The sequence below is a fragment of the Oryx dammah genome, unplaced genomic scaffold (assembly GCF_014754425.2).
Source record: "Oryx dammah isolate SB20612 unplaced genomic scaffold, SCBI_Odam_1.1 HiC_scaffold_15, whole genome shotgun sequence".
Taxonomy (NCBI): domain Eukaryota; kingdom Metazoa; phylum Chordata; class Mammalia; order Artiodactyla; family Bovidae; genus Oryx; species Oryx dammah.
In genome coordinates, this window is record NW_024070199.1 from 39,013,388 (window position 1) to 39,036,766 (window position 23,379).

At 50.8% G+C, this 23,379-nt stretch overlaps 2 protein-coding genes across 3 annotated transcripts; one reads left to right on the plus strand and one right to left on the minus strand.

Annotated features, from left to right (window-relative positions):
* The first annotated feature begins 5,654 nt into the window (after window positions 1–5,654).
* BEST1 (bestrophin 1) lies at window positions 5,655–14,470 on the plus strand. Of its 2 annotated transcripts, XM_040256003.1 has the most exons (10): window positions 5,655–5,824; window positions 7,228–7,322; window positions 7,800–8,033; window positions 8,636–8,790; window positions 9,176–9,253; window positions 9,740–9,892; window positions 10,117–10,197; window positions 10,662–10,813; window positions 12,650–13,288; window positions 14,267–14,470. In XM_040256003.1, the coding sequence occupies exons 1-10, from the start codon at window positions 5,673–5,675 to the stop codon at window positions 14,283–14,285; spliced, it is 1,758 nt and encodes a 585-aa protein (XP_040111937.1). In that variant the 5' UTR covers window positions 5,655–5,672; the 3' UTR covers window positions 14,286–14,470. The 2 variants fall into 2 exon arrangements, with proteins under 2 accessions (XP_040111937.1, XP_040111936.1); XM_040256002.1 differs by having other exon boundaries at window positions 12,650–14,470.
* A 268-nt stretch (window positions 14,471–14,738) lies between these two features.
* On the minus strand, window positions 14,739–18,811 carry FTH1 (ferritin heavy chain 1). Its single transcript, XM_040256001.1, has 4 exons — window positions 17,120–18,811; window positions 15,571–15,717; window positions 15,156–15,281; window positions 14,739–15,059 (listed from the first exon to the last, which is right to left on the minus strand). The coding sequence occupies exons 1-4, from the start codon at window positions 17,231–17,233 to the stop codon at window positions 14,901–14,903; spliced, it is 546 nt and encodes a 181-aa protein (XP_040111935.1). The 5' UTR covers window positions 17,234–18,811; the 3' UTR covers window positions 14,739–14,900.
* Window positions 18,812–23,379: the final 4,568 nt, after the last annotated feature.

Genomic DNA, 23,379 nt, shown 5'->3' on the forward strand with positions numbered 1-23,379 from the left:
GAATCCCATGGACAAAGGAGCCTGGTAAGGCTTCATACAGTCCATGGGGTCACAAAGGGTTGGACACAACTGAGGGGACAGCGCACACACACACTGCCTGGCACCCAGTAAGTGCTGAAGACGCGGAAGAAACCATCGTGACCTATTCTTTTTTCCTCCTACAATGCCCATAACAACACCAATTTCAGCCAACAGTTAGTGCTTGCTTGCGGAGCTGAACCTCAGGAATCTGCTGGAACAGTGGAGACACACTTCTCTGACCTGCCCATACATCTCAGCTCTGACTCTAATTCTCTATGACTCAAGGCAAGTCAGTTTCTGCCTCTACACTTTGGTTTCTTCGTCTACAGCCTGTGAAACTGTTTACATGCCCATTTGACAGATGAGAAAACTGAGGCTCCTGACTCGTGGGGAATGCCTAACAGCACCTTGTGCTCTCACACCCAGTGCAGTCCCCCTGCGAGGTTCCTCTTCCCCCTCCCCTGCCAATTAGCCTCAATCCTGAGCTGGTGGGTTGAGGAGTGTGGATGGGGTCTGTGCCTCAGCTGGCTGACCTCAGGGGGACAGAGTCCATGGGGATGGGGTACCTTGGAGATCCCAGGGTTCTCCCCAAGGCTGTGATGAGTCCTCTCGATTTACATCAGTAGTTGAGCCGGCTCTGGCCTGTTCCACACTATTCCATTGTCATTGGCAGGACTGGGCTTGGTAAAGCTGGATCTGAGTGTGTCCCAGCCTCTCTGCCTCTCCTGGTCCCTGTTGTCTTCCTGCAGTAGCCAGAGCTCATGTGTTCATATCTGTGACTGTGGAGTCTGTTTGACCCTTCAGGGATCAAGGCTGCTGGCTCCAGGGTAGAGGTGTTGTCAACTGTCTTGCTTCCAGGCCCCGGGCTGGCAGGATCCCTCCGCTCCCCTGTCCAGCTGTGTCTCCTCTTCTTTGTTGGCTTCTGCCCTGTTCGTACAGTGATTGGCCCAAGAGAGGGGTATGGGCTGGCAGGTGCCCTACACAGAGCCTGGAGGCAGCATCCAGGCCTGGCTGACCCACCTCAGGGCCCCCTGCCAGTGCCCCCAGCCAAGCTGGGTCCCCTCCTTCCTGCCCAGCTGAGACAGGGCCTGGAAGGGCACAGTGGCAGGCCCTCTGTGATGCTCCTGTTGCCATGGTGATCCTAGATGAGAAAGCCATGGCATTCCACCTCTGGAATCTCCATGCATCTGCCCAGCTCTGCTACGTCTGCCCCCAGAGATGGCTCTCTGCTGGGGGGATTCGAAGGCATGATCTCTATTGCAGTTAGAGTCCCCCTCTGTGTGCCCCTCTGTGCATCCCCCATCCCTCAGACCTCTTTTCAACCCCACTACCCTAACCAGTGAGACCTCACCGCTCAGAAACCAACCTCCACTGGAAAGATGACAACAGGTTGGTGGAAAAGGCACAGGATTTAAAATCAGAAGACCCAGTTTCCAATCCCAGCCTAGCTCTTTATAACCATGCTACCTTGGACAAAGCAGGCTTTGAACTTCAGTGTCCTTTTCTGTGTACAAGTTGGATAACGATGCCTTACTTAACTATTCTCAGTAATGCCTCTGTGACTTTTCATGGGCTGTTCCCCTGATATGTAATGCATTTTCATTCTTCTCAACTCAGACAAGCCCCTACTCATACTTCAAGACCCAGCTCAAATGCTCTCATCTCTGTAAAACTTTCTCTGAGCTCCATGAACACGGCATAGATATTAGGCCTTGTCCCTCTGTGTTAGAGCTATTTAAGCATTATCCTGGTTTTTATTAACCGTGAATTTTTTTAAAAATCATTTGTTTATTTTTGGCTGTGCTGGGTCTTCATTGCTGCATGCAGGCTTTCTCTAGTTGCTGGAGCGGGGGCTACTCTTTGTCATGGTGCACGGGTTTCTTATTGCGGTGGCTTCTCTTGTTGCAGAGCATGGGCTCTAGGTTGTGTGGGCTCAGTGGTTGTGGCACTCAGGCTTAGTTGCCCCGTGGCATGGGGAATCTTCCTGGACCAGGGATTGAACTCATACCCCTTGCATTGGCTGGTGAATTCTTAACCACTGGGCCACCAGGGAAGTCCAGTCATGAATTCCTGAAGGCAGGAATTGGATTAGGCTCAGTTCTGGCTCCAGAAGTGGTTTGTTGGCTGATTGTGGAAAGGAAAGCAGAAGAGACTGCCACAGATGCGTTTGGGCCCCATCCTTGCCGGGGCCGATCCTGGGACCTTCGTCGAGGATGGCTTGGGTCAGTCACTGCTCATGGTGGCCTTTCTGTGTGCCCAAGCCATGTCTGCCTGGCTGGGGACATTTACATGACTGGGACCCGGTGGGAAAGACCATGACTTATGCCTGGGGTGTGCCTGTCTTAGGAGTGGGGTGTGACCAAGAGCAGCTGCTCATGGGGTGTCTCTCGGGGTGTCCTGGGGCAACTCAGTCAACTGGTCCTGCTGGGATCTGGGACACACTGCCAACGAACCCGAGATTCAGGGAAAGGAAGGGAGGACTCCAGTGTCTCCCGACTGCCTCTCCTGGCTCTGTGGCTGCTGGTCAGGGTCAAGGAGATGAAAGTGTCATCCAGCGCGAGTTTCACCATCCACACAGACCAGTGAACCAGCCTTCCCGGGCCAAAGCCAGCTGGTCAAGGGCGCCCTCCAGTGGCCACCACAGTTAGAGGCAGGAACCTGATTGCACAAAGGCAAAATGGTCCATTTATTCCAGCACCGAGAGAGCGTCCTCAGGCCAAGTGTGGAGGCAGGCGTATGTTTCTATTTTACTTTTAAATGTTTATTAATCATGTGCTGAATGGAAAGCTCTCCCTCTTGAGTGTTGTCATGTGTTGGTGGGAGAAGAGGGAATACAAGGAAGGAAAAAAATTATCTCAAAGCAGTGATCCTCAACCCACAGCAAACACTAGACTCACCTGGGGAACTTGGAAAATACCACCCACTGGACCCCGCCCAGACCAGCTGACTCTGGAGGGCGGGGCAGAGGCGCCAGAGATTTGTGGATGTTTCCCAGGGAGAGTTAACAGACACAAGGACTCTCTTTCACATCCAACATTCTCTCACCTGGCTGCTGAGGTTGGCATTATTGTCCCACTTCACAGGTGAGGAGATTGAGGCTCAGGTAAACCTGCCCCTTTCCCCAGTTCAGTTAAGGACAGCGATGGGAAAGATGTCTCCCACAGCACAGGCAGCAGAGATGCAGCAAATACTCCTGGAAGAGGGTCCCTGATCTCTGAAGAGACTCCCTTATAATAGTAATGGCACGATTGTTTGCTGTGATTAGAAGAGCACCCAAGGTCGCTGTGGAATTGTTTCTTTTTCCAAGCAGAGAATTATAAAGGCCAGAATGCCGTGCACAAAAATCACCTGCAGTCTCAGCAGCGTTAACACTGGGGCGGGGTGTGGGGGTGGGGAGGGAAGGGGAAAGTGAAGGAGAGAGGGAGGGGGCAGGAAGGAGTGGGTTTATTTCAAGGCTCAAGGTCACATTGTAAATCAGGGCTTCGGAATGTGTGGTTGGAAGCCCACTGGCATGATAATTCCCCCAGTGCTTGTTAGACACACAGCATCCCTCAGGTCTCAGAATCAGGCTCTGGAGAAAGATCCTGAGAAGCCACATATTTAACAAACATTCCAGATTATTCTTACAGCCACCGAAGACCAAGAGCCACTGCTGCTTCAAGCGTTCACTTAATACAAGAGGAGATACCTCCTAGACCCCATCACTTCCAGCGGCTTAGAGTTCCCACGTATGGATTGGTGTATTAAAATGCGCAGAACCAGCTGTTGAGATATTAACCAGCCTTCCTTGGGGACCTGGGCACCACTCCCCTATTGCACTGGCTGGCTGGGAGCCAACAGCATGAGCACTGCTGTGTCATCCCGCACCAGGCCCTGTCCCCACACAGCAGCCCCCTTGCCCCGCCTTCTCCTACCATGGTTCCAAAGCAACCTACCAACTGGGCCCTGCCAGCCAATCACAGCCCGAATAATCTATGATGTCACCAGCAGCCAATCAGAGCTCCTCATGAGTATATGCAGAATTTTGTCATCTCCCTGAGGGACTGGAGTTCTAAAGCAACGCCATCCTTTTCAGAGAGGGACACTGAGGCCTAGGGAGGAGCAGAGGGCCACCCAGGGTCACCTCCTCAGGTGGCAGAGCCAGGGCTAGAAGCCAGAACTTCTGACTGGTCCAGCGTTCTTTCTGGTACCCAAAGTGCTGCACAAGCCCACAGGGCCTGGGCAAAGTCTCCCCTCTCTTGACGGCTCCTGGCATTGGAGATAAGGCCCAAGGCCTCCTCTTCCCAACATCTTGCTCTCCCCGTAAGACCTCAAGGATCAGAAACAGACCCCTCAATTTAGGGCCCAGAAGAAATGGCAGGATCATCAGGGCCCAAGGTGGAAGGGGTTGCCCTCAATTCCAGCCCTGGTCTCAACCCAACCCCCACCCCGCATCCTCCGGAAGGAATTAGAGAGGACCTGGCTGGACTGTGATGCCTGCTGTTTAAGGGGAGATTACGAGGAGGGGGCCAAGACAAGGGCTCCTTTGTGGAGGGCCTCTGGCTTAGGGAGTCAAGTGACCATATAACACACACGTGGGCAGTGCCAACCCCTAAGTGTGGGCAGGGGCACTGGCCCTAGGAACCCAGAGAGTCCCAACAGTCCTGTGGCCAGACCTTTTGTGGGATCGCCTGACCAGCCAGGAGCCGCAACTGTAAGTAAGGGGTTATCCCAGCAGGCTGGGCTGGGGCTCTGGGGGCCACCGGGGTGGCTGACCCTGCACATGTGCACCTGTGTGTCTGTGCAAAGGCCCTGAGGTGGGAGTAACTAGCTTAGGGAACACCAGGCACAGGGACAGCCAGTGCGGCTGCACCATAACAGGTAAGGGGATGGTGGCCAATCATTGCTTCAGAAAATTTTTTTTGAGCACCAACTATGAGAACTTCCATTCCCAGGAGAGAATAAGCAGTAAACATGCAGATAGCCTGCAAAATATAACTGCGAGTGTAACCAATAAGTGTTATGTAGAAAAATCGAGCAAGGTGAGGAGAAGAGAGGGCTGGGGGTACTAGGGTGTTATTTCCAGGTAGGGTGGCTGGGGACATCCTTTCTGAGGAAATGATCTAAAGTGGGAGTGGGCTGTACAGTTAGATTAGGAAGAGCATCCCCCAGGAACGAGGATCAGCAGGTGGAAAGGCCCTGGGGTCACCATTCAGTGATGTCTCTACCATCCAAGCTCTGTTCTGGGCATTGGGGACAGGGTGGTGGCCAAGGCTGACCATGCCCCTTACCAGTTCTCACTCCAGGGTGGCTGGCAGAGCTTGGGGGGGGTGGGCACTGAACATGATGGGCTTAGAACACAGGAAGGAGCCCACACTTAGGTTTTTGGACACTTGTTTTGCTGCCTTTGTAGCACAATTAAAGGGTACAGACTTCCGTGTGTCCTCCATGCCAAGGCTAAGGACAGCGCCTGAGCTCAATTCCCTAGCTTCTTGGAGGGTACTTCCCAGAGTCCAGATGAGAAAACTGAGGCCCAGAGCAGGGAAGGGTCACTCATGAGTCCTGGACAGACTCTGAAGAGGTCCCTGCTCCCTCCTGCCCACCCCCACCAGCATCCCGCCCTGTCTGTCCACCAGGACCCAAGCCCACCTGCTGCAGCCCAGTGCCTGGCCATGACTGTCACCTACTCGAGCCAAGTGGCCAACGCCCGTTTAGGCTCCTTCTCCCGCCTGCTGCTGTGCTGGCGAGGCAGCATCTACAAACTGCTCTACGGCGAGTTTCTCATCTTTTTGCTCTGCTACTACACCATCCGCTTCATTTACAGGTTCGGAGGAACAGGGGGGACAGCTCCAAGGCTTGGAGCTCTGAGGGCCTCGGTGATCTAGGAGGCCAATGCACAGACACCTATAAGGCTGCATTAAGCTTGTGGAAAAGCCCTAGAGCCAGGGGCTGGGGACCTGAGGGCTGGGGAGAAGAAAGGAGACAGCCTGGGAGGGGAATGCAGTACAGATCGGAGCGTCTCAGAAACCCTTTCCTCCATCCCAGGGAGGGCCCTTCTCTGGTCCCATCCAGTTAGCCTGTTCTCCTGAACCCCACATGGTTTCTCTCACAGACCATGCTGTTTGTTTTCCCCAATACAAACGTTTATTTAAGCAATATAGCAATATATTCTGTGGTCAATAAAACTACAGAATATATAATAGCATTTTTAATGAAAATGCATTAATGATGACAATGAATTGAAAAATATCAAATACATAAATTTCTCGAGTTCATAAGGATTATACTAATAACAGAGCACATTTGTTTTCTTTGGTTGTTACTAGGGCACCAATATACTTTAGAAAATTAGGCTTTATTTTTTAGAGCAGTTTTACGATAGTAGCAAGACTGAGCAGAAGGTACAGAGAATTCACATGTACCCCACCCCCTCCTGCCACACACACAGCCTTCCGCACTATCAACATCCTACCAGAGAGTGGGATGTCTGTGATAATAGAGGAACTCACACTGACACCTCATTATCACCCAAAGTCCATAGTTTACGTTAGGGTTCCTCCTTGGTGATATACACTCTATGGGTTTGGACAAATGTGTAATGACTTGCATCCACCATTACAGTGTTGTACAGAATAATTTCATTGCCCTAAACCCCAAAACCCCCTCTGTGTTCTACTGATTCATCCCCTCACCAGACATTTTTTTAAAAGACAAAACACTTTATTTCAACATTTTTTAATATATTATTTTTATTCATTTGGCTGCACTGGGCCTTAGTTGTGGCATGCTATATCTTTAGTTGTGGCATGTGGGATCTAGCTCCCTGACCAGGGATCGAACCCCGGCCCCTGTATTGGGAGTGGAAGTCTTAGCCACTGGACCACCAGGGAAGTCTCTCAACCTGCTTTCAAACAACTGTCTTTTGGATCCTTTAAAAGGGTTGGCAGTGCCTAAAACGGACTCCTTCAGCAGGACCTGCCTTCCTTGACCTCACAGAAAACCCCCTGAGGGTTTCTCCTCCAGGCATGGAGTAGAGGCCCCTTTGGGGTTTGGGGGCTGTGGGAGAAAGAAGAGGGACCTGGCTCAGGCCAGAGGAGGGGCCCCAGGCAGGCCAATGAGAGACAGGGAGGAAATGAGGCTATCACGGGACTGGCTGGACCTGGGACAGGTCTCAGCCATCTCCTCCTAGTGTCTACACATCTTTACCCCAACCCCTCCCTCCCCCAGGATGGCCCTCACGGAAGAACAGCAGGTCATTTTTGAGAAGCTGACTCTGTATTGCGATAGCTACATCCAGCTCATCCCCATCTCCTTCGTGCTGGGTGAGCCCCCCTTTCTGCGCGTGGGGGTCCCGGTGGCTTCTCCAGGCTCCAGACAGGCAGATCACGAGGAGCTCCTGGGAAGGCCAGTTGCACGTCAGTGCCTCTCGGTGGTTCAGGGAAATGGAGAGCCTGCAGCCAGAGGGACTGACATTAGGCATTAGGAAGGATGTCCGGCTAAGAGCACTTGAGATCCCACTTTCTGAGGGTAGTGCTGACATTATAGTAGTCTCTGGAGCCTTACGCAGGAGGGGAGGGATCTGGTGGATTTCCGGGAAAGCCAGTGGGGCCACAGAGAGAACTCCTGGCTCTCGTGCTTTCACACAAGGCTCTGATGGTCTCTCCTTCCCGAGTGCCTTCCAGCAGGGTTGGGGCTGGGTTCAGCCAATTAGAAGGATGGAGAAACCAAGGCATCGCCCTCGCTGGGCTTCGGCCGCAGCGTGGGCCTTCGCCCCTCGCCCCCCACACCCCTCTGCCCAGGCTTCTACGTGACGCTAGTCGTGACCCGCTGGTGGAACCAGTATGAGAACCTACCGTGGCCCGACCGCCTCATGAACCTGGTGTCGTCCTTCGTTGAGGGCAAGGACGAGCAAGGCCGGATGCTGCGGCGCACGCTCATGCGCTATGTCAACCTAGGAAACGTGCTCATCCTGCGCAGCGTCAGCGCTGCGGTCTACAAACGCTTTCCCAGCCCGCAGCACCTAGTGAAAGCAGGTGGGCGGGGCCAAAGGGTGATAGGGGCGGAGCCGCAGCTGAAGATGGGTGGAATCAGAGGTCCCTGGGCTCAGGATTGGGTGGGACCAGGGGTGGGATGGGGTCGAGATCTGGTAGGCGGGGACCTGAATTGGGCGGGGCGGACTCAGGGGTCTGAAAGTGGGTACAGGCCAGGAACCCGACTCTCAGAGGACAGGGGTTTGAGACAGGGCTAAGGACTCATGGAGGGATGAAGCTTCGAAGAGTGAGGGTTGAGGGCCCCAGCGGGGCTTCGGGAACTAGTGAGGAAGCAGAGTCTACCTCCGTCTGCTCTTTGGCTTACTGGTGTCCAGCGTCCAGCCTGTATGTCAGCAACCTCTGTCTCTGGCTTGCCTGACCAGATCCTGATTAATAAGACAGATCCCTCTCACGTCTTCAGCCCAGAGTATCACAGAGTAGAATTCAGTGATTATTTGTTGAGAGAGAATGGCAAAGAAGCTCTGAGGTCCCTGTGGGCTCAGCAGGGACTTGGTCTTGAACTCTGGACCCCACCAGGCAGGGCCTGGCCAGCCACCCCTTCTGCAGCTTCTCCTACCCACTGTCTTCTCCACTCTCTCCTGCAGGCTTCATGACACCCTTGGAACACAAACACTTGCAAAAACTGAGCTTGCCACACAACTCGTTCTGGATGCCCTGGGTGTGGTTTGCCAACTTGTCAACAAAGGCATGGATTGGAGGTCGAATTCGGGACCCTATCCTGCTTCAGAGCCTGCTCAACGTGAGCCCATTACATTGATGGGGCTGCTGCAGAGCGGGCAGGGTCCTGCCCCATGAGGAACAGGTTTCCTACAAAGAGAAGGCTTGAGCCCCTGAGGGTCTTCCCAGAGCCTGCCTTGGGACTGTAAGCTCTCTTCCAACAGGATTCCATAGCCCAAGGTGGCCCTTTTCAATTTCCCCTCCCATCCCTCTCTAAAGTGGACCTCCAAGATCCTGGCTCCTTTTTGATAGTTGAGGAGGCTGAGACATAGAGAGGTTAAGTGAGCTGTCCATGACCACACAGCCAGGGTCTGAGGTCCATGCCCTGGTATCTGGGGACGAGCTGGGGGCTGAGCCTGGAGAGCAGGTGGTGGTCAAGACTCCAACCCTTCTTCCTGCTCCCCTAGGAAATGAACACCTTGCGTACTCAGTGTGGACAGCTGTATGCCTACGACTGGATCAGTATCCCACTGGTGTACACTCAGGTGAGGACTGGACTGGTGAAGCTGCCCCTTTGGGAAACTGAGAAGACTCAGGGAGCAGCCTATGATGGGAAGGGCTCACTTAGAGCCTGAAGAAGAAGCTTCCTCTGGGAGTCACGCATGGACTCTGCAGGGTCTTTTTAGCACCAAGTTCAAAGAGTTCGGGCCCCTGCCTGGTCCAGGCAATGGAGGCAACGTGATTACCCCCATTTGATTTAATTAACTAAAAAAAATTTTTTTGACTGTGCCGAGAGGACTGTGGGATATTAGTTCCCTGTCCAGGAATGAACCCAGCAGCAGTAAGAACCTGGAATCCTAACCACTGGACTGCCAGGGAATCCCCTCCCCATTTTAAAGAGGAGATCACGGAGACCCAAAATCACAGGAGTGTGCACATCAGGGCAAGGCCTGTCCTCCCAGCCTAGGGAGCCGCCTGATCCCACAGTCCCCACCCAGCCCATATCTGCCGCTCCCTCCCTTCCCTCCCAGGTGGTGACCGTGGCGGTATACAGCTTCTTCCTGGCTTGCCTGATTGGGCGGCAGTTTCTGAACCCAGCCAAGGCCTACCCTGGCCACGAGATGGACCTTGTTGTACCCCTCTTCACGTTCCTGCAGTTCTTCTTTTATGCCGGCTGGTTGAAAGTGAGCCTCCCTGGGACAAAGCTGGCTGTGGCCCAAGGGTCATAGCCAACTAGGAGAGGAGGGTCCCTACATTGTGGCTTTGGAGACAGTAGCCAGGCAGGAAGGACATCATGGAGGGGACGGAGGGGTGGAAATGGCAGGAGCCCCCGTTTAGGGTGGGAGCAAGGGAGCAAGGCAGCAGGGGGTTCTACCTGAGGATTTCCGGAACCTCATTTACCCTTGAGGTGGCAGAGCAGCTCATCAACCCATTCGGAGAGGATGACGATGACTTTGAGACCAACTGGATTGTCGACAGGAGCTTGCAGGTATGAGGGGAGGAAGAGAACCTGTCCCCTGGACCCAGAGAGGGGGCCCCACAGTTCTGTGAATTGCCCTCCAACCATTCACTCCCAGGATTCTCAGTCTAACTTTTGAGGCTATAGGTAGCATCAGTCTCTTCATTTCAGAAGAAGGGCATCTGAGGCCCAAAGAGAGAGAAGTGACCCCTCCAAACTGTTAGTTGCTCACTTGTGTCTGACTCTGCAACCCCAAGGACTGTAGCCCGCCAGGCTCCTCTGTCCATGGAATTCTCCAGGCAAGAATACTGGAGTGGATTGCCATTCCCTTCTCCAGGGGATCGTCCCAACCCAGGGATCAAACCTGGGTCTCCCACATTGCAGGCAGATTCTTTACCATCTGAGCCACCAGTGACCTCTCCGGGTCACCTGGCAAATTCATGGTCAGTTAGGGCTTACCTTTCGGTTGCACTTCTTCTGTCCCTCATGACCAGGTGTCCCTGTTGGCTGTAGACGAGATGCACCAGGACTTGCCGCCGATGGAGAGAGATATGTACTGGAATGAGCCAGAACCGCATCCCCCCTACACAGCTGCTTCTGCCCAGTCTCGTCGACCCTCCTTTTTTGGCTCCACTTTCAACATCAGGTGGGAAGTGCCAGGGAGCCACTTCAGTGGGTGTAAAACCCCACATGCAAGTGTCTGCTTAATTTAGAACTTTCAGTTAATACACGTGCATGCTCAGTTGCTCAGTCATGCCCAACTCTTTGTGATCCCATGGACTGTGGCCCGTCAAGCTCCTCTGTCCATGGCATTTTCCAGGCAAGAATACTGGAGTGGATTGCCATTTCCTCCTCCAGGGGGATCTTCCAGACCCAGGGATTGAACCCATGTCTCCTGCACTGGCTCTTTGCCACTGAGCCACCAGGGAAGCCACTTAATGCATATTGGGTGTCTTACAAAGTGCTGGGCATTGTACTATGCTCTTTATATATATAAGCTATTTGGTGGTGTTCCACTAACCTTGGTTTGTTATCTCTAGTTTTTAGATGATTAAGTCCAGGTTCAGAGAGTTTAAATCAGTTGCCCAACCCAAGGTCACATAGCTAGCAAGCAGCACCGGTGAGCCAGCTATGTCTGGTTCCAACTCCATACCCTTAACACTTATCTTGTGCTGTGTAAGGACTCTTAAAGCTATAAGGGCCCTTAGGTACCTCCAATCAAACCCCTCTGTGTCCCGAGTTGGAAACTGAGGCTCAGAGAGAGAAGAGACTTACTCAAGGGCAGTCAGTGGTTAGTGATGCAGCTATGTCAGGGCCTGGTTCCTGAGTCTGGCTTAGAACTCTTGTTTTCTAATAAGCTGGGGTGGAATGAAGAGTGGGAGTGGGGTTCCCTGTGCAAGGGAGCAAGCAGGAGGTTGGGTCATCACAGGCACCGTCTGAGTAGACTTCTTGCTACAGAATATAGGCCTCATGTCATCCACAGCAGCCACACTTCATCCTGCATGGGTCCTGTTTCCCTGATTTGGTTAGAACCTCTAGAGTTGTACCTGGGCCACAGTGGGCCAAGGGGCCACCCCAGACAGCTGTCTCCCCAGAATGACAGAGTGTGTGTGTCGGGGGGGTGGGGCACTTTGGAGAGTGTTTGCTGCATCTCAGGGTCCATCCCATCAAGGTTTTCTGCCACAGGATTAAAAGCACTGTTCTCTAAGAACCGAATATCCTATTAAGCTGTCATTAGAATTAGCTAGAGTCCAGTTTGTGTAAGGAAGGTTTGGATAAGTGATCAAATGATTAAGGATGGAGGCTTGCTTAGGTCAGAAATGTTGCTGGAGGTTGCCTCTGAGTTCTCCATGGACTGTACTCCAGCAGCTGGGGAAGGTGGATAACAGACTAATAACACATAGACTTGCCTACAAGAAGCAGTTTAGTGAGGGAGCTCAAATCCAGGGTCCAGTCTCTGATACAAGGTACAAAGTACTGGCTGCCTGGATAAGGGATAGAGTGTAGAACAGAGATCACCTTTGGCCACCTGAGAGGTGGCCTCCAGCTGGACTAGGAGCTGGACCCTGAAGCATGGGGAGAATCTGGACATGGGCCAGGGCAGCCACATTCTGGGGTAGGTAGGTTTTCCCTTGCAGAGTAAAGGCTTTGGGTTCCCAGGAAGTCAGGTTTTTACCCATACCTGGCGACTGGCAGTTGATTGCCTGGAGTAATGGGTTTTAAAAGGAAAATGTGGGTGCTGAAGAGGAAGTCCTTAAATTCCTGGCTGGGAAGTTTGGATGTTAACAGGGACAAGAGGTGAGCTCAGCCAGGAGGGATTGAGAGGCACAAGATGAATCAGCAGAGAGGCGAGTCTAAGGTGAGGTGAGGAAGACCGTATTCTGGGCCTGGGGCCAGGAGGGAGATGGGAAGTTAAAGAAGTCACATCAGGCTTCAGGCCATTGACCCTCCACTAACTCCTGAGTCTTCTGCTTCTTTCCAGTCTGGATAAGGAAGACATGGAGTTTCAGCCAGATCTAGAAGAGCAAGAGGGTGCTCACACTGGCATCATTGGCCGCTTCCTAGGGCTGCAATCCCACGACCGCCAGTCCCCTAGGACAAACTCAAAGACCAAACTACTGTGGCCCAAGAAAGAAGTCCTTTCACATGAAAGCCAGCCCAAGAACCTTGGAGGGGCCGGGCAGAACACTAGTGACCAGGAAGACAGCAAGGCCTGGAAGGGGGAAGATGTTTTCAAGTCCGTGGTGCTCTACGGAAGGTCAGGCTACCACAGTGCCCCACAGACACCCCTCAGCCACACCCCTATGGTCTTTCCACCTGGACAGTCAGCACCCTCAAGTCTTCGCAGAATCTCAGGCATAGATGACCCTGTCAAAGATCAAAGCCTTCAGCCTGCAACCCCCAGGTCCAAGAAGAGTTTTGAATTGCTCCCAGAGAATGCTGGGGCCTCGACGGAGCACCCAGAAGTTATTCACATGAGAAGGAAAACTGTCGAGTTTAACCTGATGGACATGTCAGAGGCCCCTGAACATCTCAGAGAACCACATTTGGGACAATCGACAAGCAACATACACACTATACTCAAAGATCATGGAGATCCTTATTGGGACTTGGAAAACAGGTCTGTCCTCTACTCAAACCAGCGTCACTAACCCCCCACTCCCCAGGGGTGACCCTCACCAGCTTCCCTTGCTCTGAATCCCACCTTTTGTTCACAATTCTCTTGTGGTCCTGTGGTGGCCAGGGCATGCTGGCCCTATGCCCAGCACTGGCTTGGGATACACACCTAGCTGCCACAGCAGGCCCATGGAAAAGTGTTGGGCAACTTTTGGTTACTTTACCCAAGAGGTTGGCATCACCAGGACTTCTCTGAGGCCCAGGTATAGGAAGGTGAGGTGGTACTGACAGGAATGATGTCAAAGGGCCATGAGGCCAGGTTTAGACAGGTAGATGCTACCAGTGGACCCAACTCACTTTAAGCAGAGGTGGCAAACACGCACATGGGGCAGAATTCAGGACTCTGAGCTGTAGCCCAAGAATTCAACTTACTGCCCAGGCTTAGCTGGGAAGTCACATGAGCTCTGCCCCCTAACCATTAACAGGGGTCCTGAAGCACTTCTGAGTATACCATCCACAACCCTGGGAAATGGCAGATAAAGTGGGGGCATCTTATGCTTTGGGGACCTCACTAAAGACTTCTGAACTTAGATGAGCTCTTCCTGTTTTGAGGTCAACCTTAAGCTGTTGCAATACCACCAGAGGTTTCCCTTTATTCCAGATTTCCTGGACATCCACTCACCCAGTTAGATCCACACTACCCCACCCCCAATCACCATGTGAGAGGAAGTGTAACTTCCCATTTCTGGATTCTCAAAGCAGTTCTTCTGTGGTCATAATACATAGCTTTGAGAACATTTAACAAATCACTGCAGCTGGTTGAGAGGATAATAGAGCTGGATAGGAAGGACTCTGCTGTCTTCCAACACTATTCACTGGTGAATATTTAAGATGTCTCAATGTTTGCCCTATTGCAGCTACTATCGTACTGAAATGAAGGTATCTTTCTATACTCATGTAAACTTTCTCAAATTCTCACTAGGGATGAAGCACATTCCTAGCCTGCTTCCTCCAAAGGGGATGCTCCACCAGCCTGGTCCTACCTGCGTGTACACCAGCAGGACACTGATCCAGTCATAGGCATACAGCTGTCCACACCGAAGAGTATGTTTCTATGACAGCCTGAAATAAATGGTTAGCTTCATGGATAACAAAAATCAGTAGTTGCAATTCTACTTTAAGCCTTAAAATGCCTTTTGTACATATAAATTGTTAAAGCTAGAGGTGCTGGAAACATATAACACCTAATTCAGAATCAGGAGTCCTTAAGTTCTGTGTGAATTCAATACACTCAAGCCTTGGCATCTTTCCCAAACTAAGGAATTTAATAAATACAAATCCTCCTTGGTGTTCCATTTTGATTAGCATGATTAAACCATGGTGGTACTTACACATTCAATTAAGATGACCTAGATACTTTTCCACCCCATCCCAAAAACTCAGGAGACAACAGCTGGGTACCAAATTACTTTATTTGAAGGAATGGTACTAAAGAAAGAACTTAAGTAGATGTTTTGTTACAACTTATAGAAAAGATGAAGGTAACCCAAATATGCATGCACTGCCTTGGTGACCAGGGAAGTCACCCGTGTGGCTGTGGGAAGCCAGCCTGAGGCTTAGCTCTCACTGTGTCCCAGGGTGTGCTTGTCAAAGAGGTACTCTGCCATGCCCGATCCAGGCGCCCCCATCTTGCGCAGGTTGGTTATGTGGTCACCCAATTCTTTGATGGCTTCCACCTGCTCATTCAGGTAATGAGTCTCAATGAAATCACACAGCTAAAAAAGAGAACAGGCAAGAAAGTTATTGGTAAGCCTCCCCAGCCCCTCAGGCAATTATTTCCTCCATCTACTCCCAGGTGTCAGTGTACTCACATGGGGATCATTTTTTTCAGTGGCCAGTTTGTGCAGTTCCAGTAGTGATTGATTCACACTTCTTTCCAAGCACAGCGCACATTCCATTGCATTCAGCCCATTCTCCCAGTCATCGCGGTCTGGTTTCTGAACGAGAGGAGCTTAGGTCAGTGCACCTGCAACCTCTACATAAGAACGCCAAGCCAGCAAGCATCTAGTGTGTAACAAACAACTGCGACTGGCAGAACGAAGAGCGCCGAGGTCCCCCTGACAATGGTTTCCAATTTAATATCCTGGCCCTCTTTAGCTTAAATGCTAAGCTTGAAAAAGCACAAAGAACTAAAGCCCAATGTCTCATCTAACAATGACAACTGCTGGCATCAGGGATTTCTGATACGTGAGGATTGCCAAGACAACCCAAGGATCTTTCGTTTACCTTGATATCCTGAAGGAAGATTCGGCCGCCTCGCTGGTTCTGCAGCTTCATCAGTCTCTCAGCATGTTCCCTCTCCTCATGAGATTGGTGAAGAAAGTATTTGGCAAAGTTCTTCAAAGCCACATCATCACGGTCAAAATAGTACGACTGAAAGTAGAACATGAACATGTTAGACAGTCCCCAAAGAAGGCAGTCTGTCAGCTGGTTTCTGAAAACCCAGCAAGGGTCTGAGCCTAAGGAGACTGGAGGAGGGTGTGTTCCCGGATTGAACAATAATTCATTTTTACTCTGCCACACAAAAATCAAACTTGGTCCTTGAAACTGGAAGTTTGCTTCCTGTAGAATATCATGGGAACTGTCTCTACCATGGAACTCTTTAAACATTTCTGTTTGTGCAAAGTAAAGTTTTTACAACCAGTGTCAAATTTGCTCAAAGAGACGTTGGAGTATTTACCCTGCACTATTAGTGCCTTTTCTTTGAACAATCCTTGTTCAAACTTGAGCTGTCAGCTTACAGCAGGCTGATGGATTTCTAAAATTATCCCACGTAGGCAAGGTAACAGTTACCGAAACCGCTACTGCACATTTAATGCTAAATATATTACCAGTAGAAAACAAAAATTTGATTCCGTTTTACATCCTTGCTGTATTCAGGTGTTCCTAAAATGGAATGACAGTCACAGAGATCCAGGTCTGTTCCAAACCCATCTGCAACATGTCTATTCTTGGATGATTTGCACAACGCTGGCGGTCAAGACAATTCTAAAACTCCTATCACACTGCCTAAAACAAGGATTTTGGAAAACCGATTCCACGCATTACTGCATGGAAAAATATCTGGCCCCGTAACTGTTGGTGGACTTTATCCAAGAACTAAGGGTTCAATTACGCCACAACCCTTACACACAAAAAAGGTAAATTAACTAGCCGGGCGCAAGGACGGGTGACTTAGCACCAGTGTCGGCAGAAGGGGAGATTTCTAGATATGCTTCCATTTAAGTGGGACTTAAGAGATAAGCAGAGAAGAGAGGTGCGGCCAGTTCTTCGGCCCAAGAGATAAACCACTTCGCGCCAACCCCCAGAGCTGGCTGGACACCATTACCCAGAAGGCTCCGCCGCGCTCAGAAGGGTGGGAGCTTAACCTCCTAACGCCACCCAACCCACCCCTCCTCCCCTGATCACGTGGCCGGAGGCACAAGAAGGGATGGAAATGCTAAAGTCCACTTTCCAAACTGCAGGATCGTACTGGTGGCAGGCGTAGCAACCCCGTAAGGAAACTCAGCTCCCTTTAAACAAAAAACGGTGCGCAGAAGCTACCTTGGCCTATGAGGAGCACTCCCAGGAGACAACTGCTCAGAATTTCTGCGCAGAAGTCCTCGGGGATTTGAAGCAACCTCCATTTTCCAGGAAGGGCGCAAGGAGGCGGGAGACTGGAGGCGGGAAGCTAGCTGGAGACGCGAGGGCCCGCCCGGGAGCCGGAGCCACACCCCCACCCCCACCCCGCCCCGCCGCCCGGGGAGGCCGCGCCCGCCGGCCAGCCAGCGCTCACCATGGACAGGTAGACATAGGAGGCGTAGAGCTCCAGGTTGATCTGGCGGTTGATGGCGGCCTCCGAGTCCTGGTGGTAGTTCTGGCGCACCTGCGAGGGGGATGCGGTCGTCATGGTGGGCGGCTGAAAAGGGGCGGTGGTGGTGGCGGCGGCGACGGCTGAGCGGCGGCGGGGACGTTGGGCCGGTCGGAGGGCGCTGTCAAGTGGTGACGAGGGCTGGCTCTGAGTGGCCGGCCGGGGTAGGGGGGAGGACGAGCAGCCGGGTTCCGTTCAAGCACTGTTGAAGCAGGAAACCGCGGCGACTCTCCGCGAAGACTGTGGCGCAGGTGGCCGTCGCCCGCCTCTTATAGCCGGAGCGGGCGTCAGCCCCGCCGCGGCCAATCACGCTGCCCGCCCGCCGAGCCCCGCCCCTTCCGGTGCAAGCGCGGCTCCGACCAGCTGGGATGTTGGGCTGGGGGAGGGGAGGGACAGAGGCGGGGTGGGGGGGGCGATGGGGGGGCCTGGGGACCCTGAAGGGAGCTGCTTGTTGTTTGCAGCGTTGGGCACGTTTCAAGGGGTTGGAGAAGACCTAAGTGGGGCGGGGGGCAGGAAGCCCAGCTCGGAGCCCTGACTCCGATGGCGTCCTGGGGTCTAGGAAACGACGGGAAACTGCCACTGATCCCAGGGGCGTCGGGGCGAATCCGAGGTCCCAAAGGGCTCCCCGAGACTCTTGGCCAAGGGCATTGAAAATTCCGAGCCCTAGAGCCGCAGTTGCCACCCCCACAGCCCAAGGTGGTTACCTTTTAATGCGAATAGGGAACCTGGCAGGGTGACCGTGGGCCCGGGGAGGCCGAGTGAGTGGGGCTCGCTTTCTCTTCCTCAAAGCCTAGAAAGGCGCCGAATGCAGGCGGGGTGGGGGTCCAACGCCCTTCGCAGGTCGGCCCCCCACCCCCCGCCCGCTTTCGGCTCCGGCGACCCTGTCCGCCTTTTGCGCAAAGCAAACATGGCTCCTCGTGCATTTGATACAACAAAGACTGGGCGGGCTGTGTTTCCTGAGAGACGGCGGAGACCGCCTTCCCGAGAGAACGGTGGGGCTAAGCCACTGTTGTTCAGTTTTTAAGTTGTGTCCGACCCTGTGACCCCGTGCACTGGTCTGTGGGAAAATCTCCGGTAACTTAAAACACAGAGGCCGGGGTTAGAAAAAAGGGACGAAGCCACTTGGATCTTGAAAGGATACCTCGAGGCCATTTTGAAATGGCCTGTTTTATCGGCCCCAGTCCCAGGAGCCTCCGGCTGAGGAGGCCTTACAGGGAGCCACCCCCGGCTTGTCCTTGGAGAGAAGCTGATGGCACTGCGTGACAGATGCCAGGGACCCTGGGGGAGGGGGCAGTGGGTGTGGCTTGCAGCTGTGCATGGAGTGGGTGTGAGTTCGTGGATGGCAGAAATGGAGCCCCACCAAGCCCCTGCTCCCAGTCGGCTACCCTCCGGGTTCTGAAACACAGGGTTGGAGGACCTACCCAAGAACATTTTGCAGGATATTAACAAACGTGCAACTAGAAGTTTAACCTCCAAACTTTTTTTAAAAATCCTTAAAAAATTTTTTTAAATTAAAAAGACAAAAAAATAAAAAAGATATATCTCTGTAACTGAATCACTTTGCTATGCAGCAGAGATTAGCACAAACTGTTTCCATCATAGTGTTTTTTAAAGAAGTTTACTAAAATACTAAGTTGCTGATTAAATTATAAGGGTTTCTCTTGAGTATTCATTTCAAAATGAACACATGTTCAGTTCAATTCAGTCAGTCGTGTCTGACTCTACGACTCCGTGAACCGCAGCATGCCAGGCCTCCCTGTCCATCACCAACTCCCGGAATTCACTCAAACTCACGTCCATTGATCAAGTCGGTGATGCCATCCAGCCATCTCATCCTCTGTCATCCCTTTTCCTCCTGCCCCCAATCCCTCCCAGCATCAGAGTCTTTTCCAATGAGTCAAGTCTTCGCATGAGGTGGCCAAAGTACTGGAGTTTCAGCTTTACCATCATTCGCTAGTTTCAGGGAAAAAGTTTTCAATGGGACAAGAGCCCGGTACAAGTAAGCAGAAGGATAGTAGGAGATTACAGACGAGGGGGGCTTTACCCAGTCTGGGATAAGAAGTCAGGGAAAGCTTCCTTAAGAAAGTGACACGGGAGCAAAGTCTGAAGGAAAGGTAAAGAGGGAGGTGGGGAGAGAATTCCAAGCAGTTGTTGAGTTGCTGAGCTGTGACCAACTCTTTTGAGACCCCATGGACTGACTGTAGCTTGCCAGGCTCCTCTATGAGATTTCCCAGGCAAGAATACTGGAGTGGGTTGCCATTTCCTTTTCCAGAGCATCTTCCCAATCCAGATGCTTCCCAAACCAGAATATCCTTTGTTGGCAGGCGAATTTCTTTACCTTTTTTTTCTTTACCTTTTCTTTAGCCACCTGGGAAGCCTCTATATATTCAAGGGTATAAGGTGTGGAAATACATGGCCTGTCCAAGAGTGTTGGAGAAGGCTGGAAGGGTAGGATAGGGGCCAAGTTAGGAAAGGTGGTGTGCTGTAAAAAGGGGTTCAATTTTATCCTGAAGAACATGGAGACACTAAAGGATTTCTGTCCAGAGAAATAATGTGTTAATTTTAAGAAAACTTATACTGAATTAACAGAAAAACTAGTAGGATAAGAGTATGGTTAAGTCACCAGATGGAGTTTTCCTATGTAACAGTCACCACCAGTTAGAAAACATAATGAAGGAAAAGCATTGCTTTCATTTATAGTGGCAACAAAAGCTCAAAGTACCTAGGAATAAAATTATCAAATATGTGAAGAAAACTATGTATGTTTACTGCTGGACAGAAGATAAAACTTCATAAATGAAGAGACACCATGTTTCTAGATAGCCAACCTAAGTTTTGCAAAGCTGTCAATTCTCCCCCAAATAAACCTATAAATTCAGGGCCAGTTTCTGTAAAACTCAGGGGCTTCCCTGGTGGCTCAGAGGTTAAAGCGTCTGCCTCCAATGCGGGAGACCCGAGAAGCCTGGTAAGCTACAGTCCACGGGGTTGGACACGACTGAGCGACTACACTTCACTTCACTTCTGTAAAACTCAGTAGTCTTTTGGAACCTTGACAAAATGATTCTAAAGTTCATTCGGAAGAGTGTATAGAAAAGCTGACAAGCATTTTAGGGGGGAAATGTGACAAGGTTAGATTTGCCCTCCCTGATATATAAAAAAAGTAGTATAATATACTATAAACGAGTTGGTACTGGAGCAGGAAGAGATGCGTAGATCAACACTACTAAACGGTCCTACCTCATAGGAATGGGAATTGATGGCACCCCACTCCAGTACTCTTGCCTGGAAAATCCCATGGACGGAGGAGCCTGGTGGGCTGCAGTCCATGGGGTCGCTGAGTCAGACAGGACTGAGCGACTTCACTTTCACTTTTCACTTTCATGCATTGGAGAAGGAAATGGCAACCCACCCCAGTGTTCTTGCCTGGAGAATCCCAGGAATAGCGAAGCCTGGTGGGCTGCCGTCTATGGGGTCGCACAGAGTCAGACACGGCTGAAGCGACTTAGCAGCAAAGTGGCATTTCAATTGGGAGGGAGGGCAAGAATGGGTTCAAATGATGTTGAAACAATTGATAGTCATGTGGGGGAAAATGACTCAGTATTTCAAAATATGTTCTAGATTGATTAGAGATCCAAGCCTTAAACAAAACAAAACAAACCCTATAACGTTACCAGAAGACTATATAGAGGATTATCATTTAGAACTTGGGCGTAGGGAGTGTTCTGAGGCTGTCATAAAAAAGAAGCCAGTTGGCAGATTTGACTACTTAAAAATGAAAATCTGGGCGGCTGGCTGGTTTGGTGACGTGGATGGTGGGATATTCTAGGCTATAGGGGGGCCGAGGTCACCCCCACTCTCACCGCACCTCACCCCAGCCTCCACAGAGAGGCGATGACGATGACAGAGGAAGAAGGACCAACTATTGAACCCAAAGCAAAAAGACCAAGTTTTCGGAAAAGAAAGAATCTGCCAAACTAGAGAAAGCAATGACACTCAAGTTCCCAAAAGAGCTTCAAATAGTAACAGGGTTGCAAAGCAGAAGGTTACAAGAATGCCTTGGTTATCAGGTGCATTTAATTACAGGAAAGAGATTAATTCAGATCCAAATTGGCCTCTGCAAGCAAGAGTGAAGGGGAAAGAAGCAATTCCAAATTTTCTGGGACTTGTAGTATTTAAGATAGATCTCTGTTTTTCAATTAGTAAAAAATAAAATCAAGAAATACTTTGAGTAACAAAGGCTGATTAAGATGAATCCTCCTGGCAGTGACCAAATCAAGGTCATGGCTGTCACATAGTTTGGTAAAATGTCTTGAACGGATTAAGGTAGCTGCAAGGAAGTTCTTTCAGTTGGACCAAGCACCCAGGGAAAGAGAACAAAGGGTGTGATCCCACCAAAGCCTGATGAATTCAAAATATGTGGAGTTATATCTTTGAGGAGGCATACCTAGAAAAATATTCTGAATCTAGGAATATGAAGCTGACTGGTACCAAGCAGGTAGCCAACAAAATTCTTTTCTTTGCAAAAATGAGTGATTTTTCATTTTTAAAAAATTAAGGTATAATTAACATAAATAAAATGCAGAATCTTAGCTGTTTCATTAAATGTGTTTTGACATTTGAATACAGCTGAAACAAGATGCAGAGCATTTTCATTATCCCAGAAATTCCCTTTGAACCCCTTTTGGGTAGATTTCCTCCACTTCCCTCAAAACCACCACTCTTCTATTTTCCAATATTGATTAATTAACTTTGCATGTTCTAGAATTTCACTTAAATGAAATCATACGATTATAAAAATGAAAAGCTATAAGACAAAAGATGCCATGTTGTTGTTTAGTCACTAAGTCATGTCAGACCCAGGGGCCTGCAGCTCACCTGGCTCCTCTGTCCATGGGATTTCCTAGGCAAGAATATTGGAGTGGGTTGCCATTTCCTTCTCCAGGAGATCTTCCAGACCCAGGGATTGAACCCATGTCTCCTGCACTGGCAGGCAGATTCTTTATCACTGAGCCACCAGGAAAGCCCAAAGATGCCATAAACAAAATGCAAATATAAATTAAGTTGATACTTGTAGCTTGTTAAATAGTGAAGATTAACAACCATACTATGAAATATATATTCGTATGTTTAACTGTATATTGTAGACAGGTAGATCATTTTTGGATCGTCTTCCCTGTTAACTATATACTGTAAGCTCCTGGAAGGCAGGCGTTGGTCCTGTCTTCTCCATCCTACACTTCAGGCATTTTGCAAGATGCTTGGAACTTGGTCCTCAGTATGCACTGAATGGATGGATACATGCACGATTGAAGATGGAGGATGGATTAAAGTCAGACAAGAGGGCTGAGTACCTATTTGCAGGTAACAGCCCTAGCTCTCAGTGAGCAGAGGAGACAGAAAGCAGAGTTGAGAGATATGGAGCAGATAGAACAGACAGGATGAGGTGGCTGATTCGATAGTGTCTCCGGGGTGGTAAGGGGTGGGAGTGGACACGAGAGCCCCCAGCTTTCTGGCCTGGGGAGCTGGATTACTGCTGCCATTTACTGAGGATGGAGCACAGAAGGAAATGCAGTTTTTGCGGAAGGCTGTTGAAGAAGGCCAGCATGGTTTTGTACTAGCTGTGTCAAGTTTCAGGGCCTCTAGGACATCCAGGTGGACACAGCCAACGTTAAGTTGGACCTACCAGAAGTTGTTCCAGTGCAAAACAGAGGTTTCTTGGCTCTGTGCTTGCTTAAACACATGCAGCTACAGTGACCATCACGGCAAAACAGAATCAGCTTGGAAAATGTAGAAGGTCCCGCTGGGGGAGGCTGGCTGGGAAAAATGAAAGGGGACTCTTGTGCTGGTGTGTGTGTGTGTGTGTTGTGTGTGTGTGTGTGTGTCTGCGGGTGGTGCAGGTGTGTGTGTGTGTGTGTGTGTTTGCTTGGGCCTGTTCCACACTTTCTGGGAGCCCTGGGGTGTCAGAACTGCCATCTCCAAGCTTCTAGAGTCTTCCGAAGCACTGGCCTGATCTTTGGACCTTTGTTGACCAGGTTTCCCCTACTCCCTCTCCTCCAGTTCCTCGTGACTCTGTGGAGGAGGGGAGTTTGGCAGGCCTCCTGGGACAGCCGCCTAGGCGGGAGGAGGCTCAGAGGAGGGAAGAGCCAGGCCTGTAGTTTCTGGAGAACAACCGCTCATCGGCTAAT

Excerpts from the sequence above, each read along its gene's own strand:
- BEST1 (XM_040256002.1), top strand. The coding sequence starts at position 5,673 with ATGACTGTCACCTACTCGAGCCAAGTGGCCAACGCCCGTTTAGGCTCC. Across the intron at positions 9,893-10,116 it reads TTTATGCCGGCTGGTTGAAA|GTGGCAGAGCAGCTCATCAA; the intron begins GTGAGCCTCCCT and ends TTTACCCTTGAG. Across the intron at positions 10,814-12,649 it reads GGCTCCACTTTCAACATCAG|TCTGGATAAGGAAGACATGG; the intron begins GTGGGAAGTGCC and ends GCTTCTTTCCAG.
- FTH1 (XM_040256001.1), bottom strand. The coding sequence starts at position 17,233 with ATGACGACCGCATCCCCCTCGCAGGTGCGCCAGAACTACCACCAGGAC. Across the intron at positions 15,282-15,570 it reads TCTTCCTTCAGGATATCAAG|AAACCAGACCGCGATGACTG; the intron begins GTAAACGAAAGA and ends CCTCTCGTTCAG. Across the intron at positions 15,060-15,155 it reads CTGAAAAAAATGATCCCCAT|CTGTGTGATTTCATTGAGAC; the intron begins GTGAGTACACTG and ends TCTCTTTTTTAG.